This window comes from Artemia sp. Qi Xiang Cuo, chromosome 9 (assembly GCF_049724085.1).
Source record: "Artemia sp. Qi Xiang Cuo chromosome 9, ASM4972408v1, whole genome shotgun sequence".
Classification (NCBI taxonomy): Eukaryota; Metazoa; Arthropoda; class Branchiopoda; order Anostraca; family Artemiidae; genus Artemia; species Artemia sp. Qi Xiang Cuo.
The window spans coordinates 30,756,614-30,770,656 of record NC_142802.1 but is presented as its reverse complement, the minus strand read 5'-3'; the positions used below and the strand labels follow the sequence as shown (position 1 = coordinate 30,770,656).

General features: G+C 36.5%; 1 protein-coding gene across 1 annotated transcript in view; it reads right to left on the bottom strand.

The window, feature by feature from the left end:
• Window positions 1-14,043, bottom strand: part of LOC148948560 (aminopeptidase N-like) — a 200,755-nt gene that overhangs the window by 164,578 nt on the left and 22,134 nt on the right. The window contains exons 4-5 of the mRNA XM_089094466.1: window positions 3,755-3,913; window positions 2,106-2,224 (exon numbers count right to left, since the gene is read on the bottom strand). Coding sequence (XP_088950592.1) covers window positions 2,106-2,224; window positions 3,755-3,913 — 278 coding nt within the window. The remainder of the gene's footprint in view (window positions 1-2,105; window positions 2,225-3,754; window positions 3,914-14,043) is intronic.

Genomic DNA, 14,043 nt, shown 5'->3' with positions numbered 1-14,043 from the left:
TCAAAATAATAAAATAGTCTTTTCAGGGAAAAAGAAAATAATAGTTTCAATATTTTCGTTTTTTAAGACTTTATAGTTTGGCCTACTTTTGTATGCTGGAAAAACATTTTCAGCAATTTTTAACAACATACACCCTTTTAAAAATCTGGACACTAATAGTGGTGTTTAATTTAGTTTCATACCTCCTTCTCTAGTTGACCTGAAATGGAAAACTTGATACCATTCGCATAAAAATCTGTTTACTTTCTGTGATAGCTTGGATATACTTACGCTATTTTGATTTGGTTAAATTTTAAGAGAAGAAGTAGCCCCGAAAGTTTGAACATAATACCCTCAGTAGTTCTTTGGATGCTGCTGAGATGTCTTCTTGGGAATTAGCATTAACACAGTTCATTTTGATTTAATCTTAAGGCAAAATTTAATTTTAAAAAATAATGGGCAAATGGGAGGGTGGGCGTGTTAGGGGGATTAGTTGCCCTCCAATCACTTTCCACTATTAAAAAGGGCATTTGCCATTCCAATTTTCAATCGAATGAGCCCTTTTCCAAGTTTCTACGACATATCCTTCGATACGAAGTGCCCTGTTCTAAAGGAAAAAATAAATAAATAATACATTGTGTCAACGGTTCTTTATTTAAGCAGCGCGATTGCTCTGTCTATGATAATTTCTGTTCGTTTTAAGTTTTAATGTTGCTCCTTACTTTTAGTTGAAAAAATGAAATAGAATATTTGTAGATGAAAGAATACAAACAAAGGTACAAAAATACTGAATTGTGCCACATTGTACCATAATTTTATAAAATGTACCATATTTTGTGGGATCGTACTAAATTGTAACAGTAGAGGGGAAATGTACCAAAATGGTACAATTATACCACGTTTGGTATCACTGGGCAGCAATCACAATGACAACAACGTGGTTCCAGGCGGGGAATGCTTTTTGTGCATCACTCCATGTACACGGGGAAAACCCGAAGTGAGCCGATAATCGCCGAAGCAATCAGAGTCATGTGCCTTGCGATTTGCGCCTTCGGCGTTAATCGGATCAGTTCCTGGCGTTCGTTCCATTTGTTCACTTGGTGTTTTCTGCGTGTACAAGTTGTGATGTACAAATGCCACTAGCCGTTCCTGGCTAGTGTAAATAGTGCAGTCTGTCTCGCCACTAAACAAGCTGGGACAAGTATCGAAGATATTTAATAACCCCAGTCAAACAAAAAAATAAAATAAAACTCCAACAAATGAATAAAAATAAATCATATCTTAAAATAATGTTTATGAAAAAAAATCTGTCTCTGTTGAATAATGAGAGGTGGGCACATATGAATCGTTCCGCGGGCGCCATAGCGCCCGCGGGCACAGGGTTGGGAACCTCTGCCTTAGGACATCTGATTGACATTTTAAGGTACATATTTTGTACTTTCTCTTTGGCTGCTTAATTTTGCATGTGGGAGAATTTACCGTGAAGGGAATTATCGTGGGTAAATTTTCTGTGGGAGGGGAATTTTTAGCGGGGAGGGGGGGAATTTTCTGATGGGTATTTTAAGTGGAGAGGGGGGGGGTTCTTTGGAAAATATTTTCCAGGGGGTAAACATCAGTTCTAATTTTTGTGGAAGTTGAAATTCGGTTTAAATTTGAATTGATTATTCATTTTGGTTGACATCAAAAGCTTCAATTCCCAACTATCAACAATGAATGAAAAAAATGATATCTCATTTTTTGAAAAAAAAACAACACAATCTTATAAATATTTTAAAAGCAAAGTAAGATAGAGGAGTAGGGATTGAACTGATTGATATTGTTTGTCTAGTCAGGGGTTACGCTGAGATTGCAAACTAACCAAAAGAAAAGAAGTCTTGCAAGTAACTTTTTTTAACTAAGCAAAACTACTAGCACACAATCTATATACTCTTGTCCATTTTAGTTATGAAAATGCTAATACAAACTAAAATTTGTAGAATAGAAAACCTTGGGAAATTTAGGCAGTCCACGGGTGCCTTAAATACAGGGATATTTAAAACAAAACTTCCCCAGCACAATAAAACATAAACACGAAAAATACAATATCACGTATCGACTGAGCCTATAGAATAAGAAGCTTGGCTTACTTGAAGAAGAACTCCCTTCAAAACGTACAAAGTCAAAAACCGCAAAAGCCACAAGGTATGTAGGCATGAGAACAGGAGATACTTCATAGATGTCCCACACAAAACTCGGATCGAATTCACTGAAAATAAACAAAACGCAAGATCATTTTATAAATATTAATGTACATACAAAGTAAAAACGTAAAAAAAAACAAATAGCATTCCCAAGCTAAAATTAGTTATAAACCATCTTGGAACTATTGAAAACAAAATTCACAGTGAAAATCTACAAAATCACAGTTAAAAAGAAAAAAACCTCTGAAAATTTGACTTAAAATGAGCCCGTGATATCAAAACTTTTGCTAAATACCTGTCTTTTCACTGCCCGAAATCAATTTTATGAGACTTGGATTAACTTCACAAACAATAGGGAGCTCACAACGACTATTTTTGAGATTTGAATGCTTAAACAGACAGAAAATTGAGAAATTCTGTGCACTTTACTCTGGGTTTTACACCCAGTCTGTATAATGTAAAGTGAGGCAAACCAAATATCGAAACCATATATTGGAATGCACCTATCTCCTTTAAGTGCATTAGAGAGTAGACTTCAGAACGAAAATATAAGTTTTCGTGTTAAAACAGTTTTTAAAAATTCTCAATTCAAAGTACTAAGCATTCGAAACTTTAAAAAAGAGTCAAACCACACCAAATTAAGAGTCAAACTAAAAATTTGATCTTTGAGAGAGGTGCTATAACTTCTGGCACCATAACTTCCAACTTTCGAGAGAATAGTCTTCATTCTAAATGTCGCTTCATTCTAAATGAAGCGATAAAAAAAAACCGAAATGGTACACAGTACCCATCATTTTGTACGGAATCAACAGAAACGCCATGACGATGAAATGAATGTGAAGAAGGAGCCAATTGTACAGTTTTGGATCCTTGCCTCTTGGGCTGCGTTGGACATTTACTCTGGGCCCATATTATTTTAGCCTTTAGAATGTTTAGAGTAAAAGAGGTAACTTAAAATTTTGACTTTAAGGCGAAGGGGAATACGAGAGGGCCCTGGCAAAAAGAAACCAGGGGACTTGTTCTTCTTTGATAACCTCAAACCCTCCCAGAGGACACTAAACCTTTAATATCCAATCTAATGAGCCCTCTCTAAATTTTTAAAACCATCATCTCTGATTTGGACAGGGAAAAATATACATAGGAGACACGTAGCTTTTCACGAGTCTATGATAAAGTCAAGACTATGACATACTCAACAATCAAGTTGTCAAATGTCTAGCTTTACCTTGTTATTGTAAACTAATGCCCGTGCCACATCATAGTCACATCTATCGATAAAGAAAGCCAAATATCATAAATAGCATGGCAATTTTCTTGATTTTCGCGTCACACTTGCATCTAAAAAGCAAAAAATTAAAATTGCAAGAAATTAATTTAAAGAGTTTGCTCCAACAGTAATTTGTGTCCAACTCTTCTCTATTAATGCTAAGTCTCCTTAACTTTTGTCAGATTCCTCTCAGAAATTTATGTTTGAAAGTTGAACGATGTTCAACTCGAGAAATTACGAATGACGAACGTAATTGGCGCTGTAGTCGTGTGTAATTTTTATTTTATCGACAAGTGTGACTATAATGTGGCATATGTATAAGACTTACTGAGCGACTCCGGTTTGAATTTGTCGGGTATTTGATAGGGTAGAATAATCAGACGTTCTACCAAGGGTCACACTAAATAATGCTTTCATATTAGGCTCATCAAAAGATGGAAATGCTCTCCGTGCATCTGTTGATTCAAATTGAGTGACTGCATGCCATCTGAAAAATAAAACTTCATTACGCTACGAAAATATGCTTCCATATTCTACTGGTATTCAAAATATACTCTTTATTTTGGGTAGCATCGGAGATTAAAATAGCCAAATGCCGCCAATTGTTTAAAAGCTTAGGTAAAAGTACTAGTATTTAAACACGACCATTATTATTAATAGAACTCGAACAGTTCAGATTATACAAGAAAAACCTTTCAAAAACTATCAACACTGCCCTTTACTTGCGGTAAGAAAAATGTGAAAAACCAAGGCTTGAAAAAAAAAGAAAGGACAAGGATATCTTTTGCTGCTATGCACAAATATCTTGGATTATTTTTCAGGTAAAGCATAGGCTATATTTGCACCTTCGAAGCTTAATTTTGAACTTGAGGTCTTGGCACCTCTTGGGGGGAGAGGAATCTATGATCTAAATTTATAAGCCACACTGTTTATGTTCTTGACTAAACTTAAAAGAGTTCGAATTATGGACCTTGATTTATATTGACTTTTTTCACGCGTATCTTCAATTGCGTATCTGCACTACCCTTGCTGTCATATCTTCAATGTTCATAAAGCTTTTTCTGTGCAAACAAGTAATTATTAATAATAATAATAAAAAAAAAACTGAAATTTATTGCCCAAAGCATAGCCAGAGACAAGTAAATCCAGAATTTTCTCTAAAAATCCAGAAACCTTTCAGAAACAAGGAATCTTTTACCATTAAATTTTCCACGTAATCTCATTCCTTACAGCTTATTTTGGCTCGGATAGAAGACATTCAGATCCCTTTTATAATAAGTATACTTACTTATAAGAGGTAAGGGAAAAAGGTATAAGGCAATCTCTGGAAAACTATATGGGGACTATTTTAAATGAAAAGTAGGCTAAAAGATGAATAAAATACGAAATTGTTGTTTTTATCCATAGCTTATGTGGTAAAAACAATAATCTGGTATACATCTTGCTAATAATTGTACCGCGATGGACAAAGTATGGCATCTACCGTATGTGTGCACTTTCTTTCTGAAAAACTGTGTAAGATAGTTCTTAAGCCTAAAATCGGAATGAATAAATCCCCCCAGAGTTTTAACAGTTATGCCGTGTGTTCCTCAACTTAAAAAGTCAAATCACCACCCAGCAAAGTATTTCAGTCTAGAGGAAGGACAACTAAAACTGCATTTACTCCTCTCATTTTCTCCTGTCTTTTCATGCTATTAGTTTCAATTTGTTTGTCAGAAAGTGTGAACCGTTTCACCTCCATGGCTTTTATGGAAACCGTGGGCCATGTGCTGGATTGATATTTTTACTCTGCATTTTCTAAAGCTGCGTTTCTTGCAGATTCTCGCCTAGGCCAGAAGAGACCATCTTTGCTTTTTCTCGAGCAAGAGCCGAAAATATTACAACTGAAATGAAGTTGTATATTCTATTCAAGAGATGATGATTTCAAGTTGTCCCTCTGAGCTATCATTCCTTCAGGACAAGTTCCTAGCTTTCGAGCTAAAAATCTCTGCTCAAGAAGACAAGCAAGCTGGCAGCAGTTTCAAATATAAGGTTGACTAGAATTTAAAGTTGCTTAAAGTCAGTGAGTTTAAGAATCCCTGGCCCAAATGCCAATGTGTTTTCTATAATAAATAGTAAAATTTGCAGATCCAGAAAAAGACTGCTCCATCTACTTTTACAAGCTATTTCCATTCTGGATTCAGTTGAACTTATGATTTAATTTCTTATGTTTGCGATTAATATAGCGCAACAGTATCAATTGTGGCTTCTATACTTCGATTGAATAAAAAGAAAATTTTAACTGAAAGTAAGGAACGATATTAAAACTTAAAACGAACAGGAATAATTCCGTATATGAAAGGGGCTGTCCCCTCCTCGACGCCCCACTCTTTACGCTGAAAATTGCCTCTTTGTCACGTGTCTACTTTCTAAAATAATATAAAAATTTAGCGTAAAGACCGGGTCGTTGAAGAGGGGACAGCCACTTTCATATACGGAATAATTTATGTTCGTTTTAAGTTTTAATTTCGCTCCTTAATTTCACTTGAAAAAACTTTTATTTAATTGTTTTTTGTTTAATTTCTGAACGATTCTCAACTAATACAGGTTCGACTTTGGTTCACCGAACACGAACAATTAAAAAGGAATGTGCATGTTAATAATAAAACAGAATTTGTATATTAATAATAAACAGACTGTTTAAATAATTGCCCGCTTATCAAATAGTTTAAAAAATATCATTGCTGCAGCTTTTAGGGCTATTTTCCTGCTTCACAAATCAAAGAAAATGATTAGTTAACAATTTCATTAAGTAGCGTATCGAGTGAGGTATTGAGAAGAGGGTAAACCCCCTCAGATACATAATAGTTTCTGTTTTTTTTTAGTTTTGATGTTGCTCCTCACTTTCAGTTGTAAAAACTTGTTTTTTTAATTTAATTTCTGATCGGTTTTAAATAATGCAGGGAAATCTGGCTCCCCCCCACCATGGAAATTTATTTCCCCTCCCAGAAAGTCCCTCCAGTTTAGTTCTTCTCACATAAAATACCCCCTCCCCCCCCACCAGGATAAGTCACCCAGACAATGCTATTCTAGCTGAAAATTACCCCGGGAAAATTTCTTGCGCACGATTCTGGCTGACTTTTTTTTTCTTAGTCCACTTTTATTTGAAAAAGACTTTAATTTCTGATTGTTTTAAAAATCATGTCGGAAAACCCCTCTCCGCGAAAAATTCTTCTCACAAATATCCCATCCCTCTAGTAGAAAGGTGCTCCCGCAGAAAATTCCCTCTGGAGAATTTATCCTTTGGAAAACTCACCCGTGAAGAATTTTACCCATAGAAAATCTTCCCACCTACAAATATATACTCTAGACAATTGCAACCCGGCAAATATTTCCCCTGGACAATTCCCCTTAATATATCCACATTAAAATTGAGTCAGTAAAGAGATATTAATACAAATGAAAAGAATTTTGTATAAGAATCTTGACAAATTCTTCCAATGTAAAATTCCCTTTGGAAAGTTCATCCCCGCCTCCGGGAACTTCCCTCCCCACGGAAAATTTTCCCCGTAGAAAATCCCCCAGCAGAAAATTGTCGCCACTCTCTGAAGAATGTCAGTATACTTCCCAATAAAAAAATACTATGCGTAAACAATGGGCAAATTTTCTGACTTACAAACCTTTCCCCAGGGGTTGTTGGGCTTTTTTATCCTCAAAGACATAGTTACTGGGCTTTTCATCTATGCTGAACAAAATAACTATCTCAGAATTTCGATCGGATGACTTAATGAGAAAAAGGGGGATGAGAGGGGTCAATTGTCCTCCAATCTTTTTGGTCACTTAAAAGGGCACTGGAACGTTAAACTTCCATTCGAAAGAGCCCTTTCCCGATAAACTAGGACAACTGGTTCAATGCGATCACCCCTGGGAAAAAAACAAATAAACACGCATCCGTGATCTTTCTTCTGTCAAAAGAATACAAAATTCTACTTTTTTGCAAATAGAAGCTTGAAACATCTACATCAAAATACTCGGATACGCTGAATCTAATGGTGTGATTTTTGTTAAGATTCCCGACTTTTAGGGGGTGTTTCTTCCCTTTTTGGAAAATCAAGCAAATTCAGGCTCAGGCTCGTAGCTTTTGATGCGTAAAATTAAACTTAATGAATCTTATATATTTGGAATCAACATAATAAGCCATTTCCTTTAATATATAAATTTTAAAAGCTTTCTTTATAAAAACGATTTTTCAAAGAAAAGTAAAGAGCTCCGTTAAGCCAAAAATGAGCAGAAATAAATTCAAATAAGCTTCCAAGCGTAAAACTACCACGAATTACTATTAATAAATAAATAAAACTCAATACGAACAGAAATTGCAATAAATAGCCGAGTCAAACTCAAAACGAGCAACAATTAACATAAGTAGGGCTGATGACTCCCATGACTTCTTAAGGCCAGAACATAATTTGTGCTTTACTGAAAACAAAATAGATTTTAAATGTTTCCACTTTTTTTACTTTCATAAATAAACATTATCAAAACTTTAAGGAATAAATATCAGTATATTGCAATTAAACTGACAATCCACGGTCTTTTTGTTCAGTAAGGCACAAATTATGTTCTGGTCATGAGAAGGCATGGGGCTTATCAGCCCTACTCATGTTAGTTTTATGCTCGTTTTCAGTTTGACTCGGCTACTTATTGTAATTTATGTTCGTTTTGAGTTTCATTTATTTATTGATAGTGATTTTTGGTAGTTCTGCGTTTGGATGATTATTTGACTTTATTTCTGCTCATTTTTGGCTTAATGGAGCTCTTGACTTTTCTTTGAAAAACTTGTTTTGTGAAAAAATATCTTTTCACTTTTTTTCTATAAGAACCCATAGTATGGGGTGCTATTTTAATTTTGGAAGAACTTCTTCATCAATATTTAATTATGACATAAACAGTAAATTTATATTGACTTTTATGGTTTTAGCAGCCGATCTAAAAATAAAACTTTTTATCATTCACAAAATATTCTATTTATGCTCTTTCACAGCCTGAATACACTTACTCTCTTTTTACTTATTTAAATGGTAAGAGCAGAAGTTGTAACAGTAGTTGCCCCAAAAGCTTCAACTTAATGCCCCCTGTCGTTCTCGATACAATGCTGAGGTGTCTTATTGGAAACCATAAGCACAATGCATTTCAGTAGGAAGATTTGGAGATACACCAGTCCGACTAAACAGAATATAATTAACTCTTTGCCACGTTAATGCTAAGTAAGCTAGGAGCTACAAACTCACTCAATCCTTTCAGAGCTCTGTTTACTTTCATGAACAGTTCTTCAAGAGTCTTTGCTGCTACAACAAGTGCTAGATTGTAGGCGAAAGATTTCATAGACGCACAAGGAATGTAGAACCGCATACTATCGACATACACTAAATACAACAGGGGTCCTAAAACAGAACCCTGAGGAACTTCACATGAAACAGGAAAAAACCTAGAAAATGATCTCCTATATTTACCCTCACTGAGCTACCTTTTAAATACAAACTAAACCAATCCCAACATCTCTCTTTTACACCCAAATTTCTTAATCTATCCAACAAAATACTGAAATAAACGGTACCAAGCGCTTTTTTAAAATCTATAAAAATACTAATACAACACTCACCCTTTTCTAAAGCCAAATTAAAATTTTCTAAAAGATGCTGTACAACATGCGAAGTCAAATGGCCCTTTCGGAAACCGAACTGGCCATCATACAATGCATGCAGGCTCGTGAGGTGATCATAAAGTCTTCCATGGATTTTTTTTTCATAAGCTTTCGAAAACACTGGCAAAATACAAATAGGCCGCTAGTTCGACATATCCATTTGAGTGCCCCCTTTGTAGAGAGGGAAAATCTTTGCTGTTTTCTTCAATAATTTAGGAAAAACTCCCTTCTCCGTTGATAAATTTATTAGGTGCACTAGCACAAGGAAGAATGTACACCTGAATTGATCGAATAGTCTTCAGGTTAACTCCATCCAAACCAGGACTGTTGGATCCAATTGAGCTGATGATCTTTGTTAATTCAGCCAAATCACAGGGACGAAATTCCATTTTCATTCCCTTGCCCCACCTACCAGCAAACGACTTGCCGTTCACAAGATCTTGGGAATTCCTAGTTTCTGCTTATATCTTCGTTCCAATATTAGTAAAATGATCACCAAACTTGTCACAAAACTCTTGTATATCCTCTAAACCCACTCCTTCGATTTCAATTCGAGGGTCTTGAGTTCTCCGAGGCCCGCTAACCAGTTCATTGATAACTTTCCAAGTTCTTTTCGAATCTACTTTATTTTCCTCGAAAAGTGCCGTGTAATACTTTTTCTTTTTTTTCCTTTTCAGTGAGTTCTCCATATTCTGACTCAGTTTAAAATCAGATAATCTTGAAACGCACTGTCTCGCTGTTCAAATAAATTAACTAGCTCTTCATCAACCTATGGTTTTGTTGGCATATTTGGTCTTTGTCTGAGTGTATTAGTAGCAGCATGCCCATAGCACCTTCGGTTCTCTCCACATCCCCTTCAACACACGCTGAAAGTTTCAGCTTAATACCATCAGCCATTCCTGAAGCATTTCTGATGAGTCGGCTTGACAACCTGTGTGAGCATAGTGTGTTTCAAATTAATTCCATACAGTTTACAGATATCCCAAGTTTTTCCAGTTAATATCTTTAGTTTTAATAGAAGTAGTAGTAGTAGTAGCAGAATTCATGGTAGTAGTCTTAGCTTTAGTGGCAGTAGTAATAACAGAAGTAGTAATTCTAGTAACATTAGTAGTAGTATGAGTAGATGCAGTAGCATTAGGATGCAAATCTTTCCTTTTGGTTAGTTCAACATCCCTCACAACAAGTCCTGTTAGTTTCAGCTTCACACACCAAACTGTTCCTAAGATATTGCTGTTACACCCTTTTGACAACCTGCATACAGATGGCGTATTGTGATTCAGTTCCTATTCCCCCTCCAAATTCCTTGAAAATTTCATCTTCATACCCTTCGGCATAGTTGTAAAAGTAGTCACAGTAGACGTATTGATATTAGTAGTAATAGTATTGAATAGCAGTATTACTAATAGGAGTAGTATTGAGATATGGCGTTTTGGTCAGTAAAACATCCCTCTCATCAAGTCCTGGAAGTTTCAACTTAATAAAATTAGACATTGCTATGAAATAAATATCTCTCATCTCATACTTCATGAAATGTTCATCTCAATGCTCTTAGCCCTACAAATAGTTGCAATAGAAGTATTAGTAGTAGTAGTAGCAGTAAAAGTAGCAGTAACAGTTGTATTAGCAGTACTATGCACATATTGCCTTTTGGTGCGATGATCTTCCCTTTAAGTATTCTCTGAAAATTCCAGCTTAATACCGAAATCAATTCTTATATTTTTGACAGTGTGCATGCACATAGAGTCTTTTGATTTAGTTCAAATTTTCGCTTAATACTTTAAATGGAGTAGTGTGGCAGTAGTAGTGGTGGTCGCTGTAGCAGTATTGTCAGCTTGCAAATATTGCCTTTTTGATCATCTTCCTTATCATTTTCTGAATTTTCCAAATTAATTTACTCAGTTATTCCTTTGTTAGAACCTTTTGACAATCCGTATACACATAACATGTTTTTATTTAGGTCAATACTACCCTCAACATTCTCTGAAAGGCTCACCTATATGCCCTTCTTCTTCTTGGAAAGTAAAGTTCAAACATGTATACCTTTCTCAATAACATATACTATATGTAAACAATGAACAAATTGCCTAACTTACAGCCCTTTTCCAGAGGACTGTGGGGAGGCTGACAACCCCAAAGTCAAAACTACTGGACCTTCCTACAATGCTGAGAAAAATATCTCTCTTACAATTTCTATTGGATATGTTTTAAGGAATCATAGGCTTGTGGGGGGGGGGGGATCGATTGCCCTCCATTCACTTTTAACTCTTAAAAAGGGTACTACAACTTCCGACCTCCAATCAAATGAGCTCCATCCAATGTAAAGTTTATGCGACCACTCGTTCTATAAAAACCTTATATGCCCTGGGGCGTAACTTACAACCCTTGCCCTTTGGCTCTTGCCATTGTGTCCACCCTAAAGACATTGTTATATGACATTTGGACTATTGGTAACAAAATGGCTATCTCATAATTTCAATTGAATACGTTTTGGAGAAAGAGGATGTCAGGGAGGGGGGGAAGCTAGTTACTCTCCATCACGTTTGACTCTTAAAAAGGAACTAGAACTATACATTTTCAATCAAATAAGCCTCTTCTAAAGTTAACATGACCACCCCCTCCATAAAAGCCTAATATGCCCCTGGGGCGTAACTTACAACCCTTACCCCCAGACTCTGGGGGATTTTGTCAACCTCAAAGGCCTTATTATATGATCATCACACCATTTTTGAACAAATTCCTATCTCAAAATTTTTATTGGATAAGTTTGTTGAAAATACGACATGGGGGGGGTGCCCCCCCTGGTCATGTTGACTCTTAAAAAGGGTAATAAAACATCTGATTTCCAATCCAATGAGTCCCCTCCAGAGTTTATGCGACCACCCTTTCCATAAAACCGTATTTGCCCTCGGGGCATAATTATTAACCCTTACGCCGAGAGCGATGGGAAGGGGATTGTCATGCTCAGACATAATTTCCAGACCTTTCAATTACGCTGAACAAAGTGACTACCTCAAATTTTTGATTAGATGTTTTGGGAATTGATGGGCGTGAGGGGAGGGGGTGGGTGGGTGGCTTGTTGCCCTCCGATCACTTTTGACTATTAAAAAAGGAATTGGTCCTTTTAATTTCCAACTGAATGAGCCTTTTCCGAGGTTTCTATGACAAAAAATGGCCATCTCAAAATTTCCATCAGAGGCATTTCGGGAAAATACAAGGTGTGTGTGTGGGGGGGGGGGTATCCGCCCTCTGATTAGTTTGAATCTTAAAAAGGGCACTAAAACTTCTGATACCTTATTTCCAGACCTCAATTTGTTCGCTGAACAAATTGGCTATCTCAAAATTGTGACTAAACGTGTTTTGGGAATTGACCGGCATAGGAGGGGAGGACCTTGTTGCCCACCAATCACTTTTGACTTTTACAACCTTTCAATTTCCAATCGAATGGGCCTTTTCGGAAGTTTCTACGACAACAAATGGCCATCTCAAAATTTCTATCAGATGCATTTCAGGAAAATATTAGGTGTAGGGAGGGGGGTATCAGTCCTCTGATCACTTTGAATTTTAAAAAGGGCAATATAACTTCTGATTACCAATCCGATGAGCCCCCTTCGAAGTTTATACGACCGTCCTTTCAATAAAAATCTTATATGCCCTCAGGGCATATCTTACAGTCCTTGCCTTGAGGGCTGTGGGGGGGGGGGGTTTGTCATCCTCAAAGACATAATTTCTAGACCTTTTAACTACGCTGAACATAATGGCTATCTCGACATTTCGATTGGATGCGTTTGGTTAAATGATGGGCGGGGGGTCTGGTTGCCCTCCAATCACGTTTGACTGTTAAAAAGAGCACTAGCCCTCAAAATTTGCAATGGAATGAGCTCTTTTTGAAATTTCTGCGACAACTCCTTCTATACGAATTGCCCTGGTCTAAAACAAACCAAAAAAAAAACTAAATAAATAATGCACTATGCCCACATCGTTCTTTACTTAGACTGCGCTATTGCGCTGCCTATGATCTATTGATATCAAAATTCTCTTTTTTAGAGTTTCGGTTGGTATTGAGCCACATCGCTTCTTACTTACTGTTCGTTACCACGAACTGTTTGATAGCTCTCGCGTTCTACAGAAATTCGAAGCTCCTTTTGCTTCTGTCTTAGCTGTGACATCAGAAAGTTGGCCCACGGCAAAAAGATCAATTTACAAATAACAGCGATACACTGACCTCTTAAAAGTTAATCAGTCCTTCTTGTAGAGCTGATGGATGTATATTAAATCGGTAGGAATTCAAGAGGCTGGTAATTTTTTCGTTGTGGTGCACTTCGGAAAAAAAATTTGAATAACGACTCCGCTCAAAAACAAGCTAAATCCAGATTCGTTTCATGAACAAGCTGCAATCAAAGTCTCTTCCCCCTACACCTTCTATCTATCCCAACCATTTGGCACAAAGATAGGAATGTTTCATCCTGGTGAAATATATTCACGCGATAATTTTCAATTTGATTGATTGAAGAACCAAAGTAGGCCAGTGGTCCTTCCAAACCCCTTCCCCATCCCTCCTGTTTACCACTACCTTATTAGGAGAAATGTTGACATGCTGAACCTTGTTGAAAATGTAAGCATGCTGCATCTTGCTTGAACCAATATCATACGAATATTTCCGGTTTTCCAATTATTTGAAAGAAAGGTCAAAGTGGGCCTATGGCATCTTGAATACCGCCCCCTCCCCCTCATGCCTCTTTTTTACAGAAAGACAGTCATTTTACACCTTATTTTATGGAGAATCATAAAATAATTTTTAATTTGAAGTTTTGGAGGTGTTTTGACCTCACAGGTCTCCTATATTGTGAGGCATCTCCTATGTCTCTAAATAAGATGCCTCCTTTCTACAGCTTTCGAAAACCCCAGCAATTTAGAAATAGAACCCCAGTTCAATATAT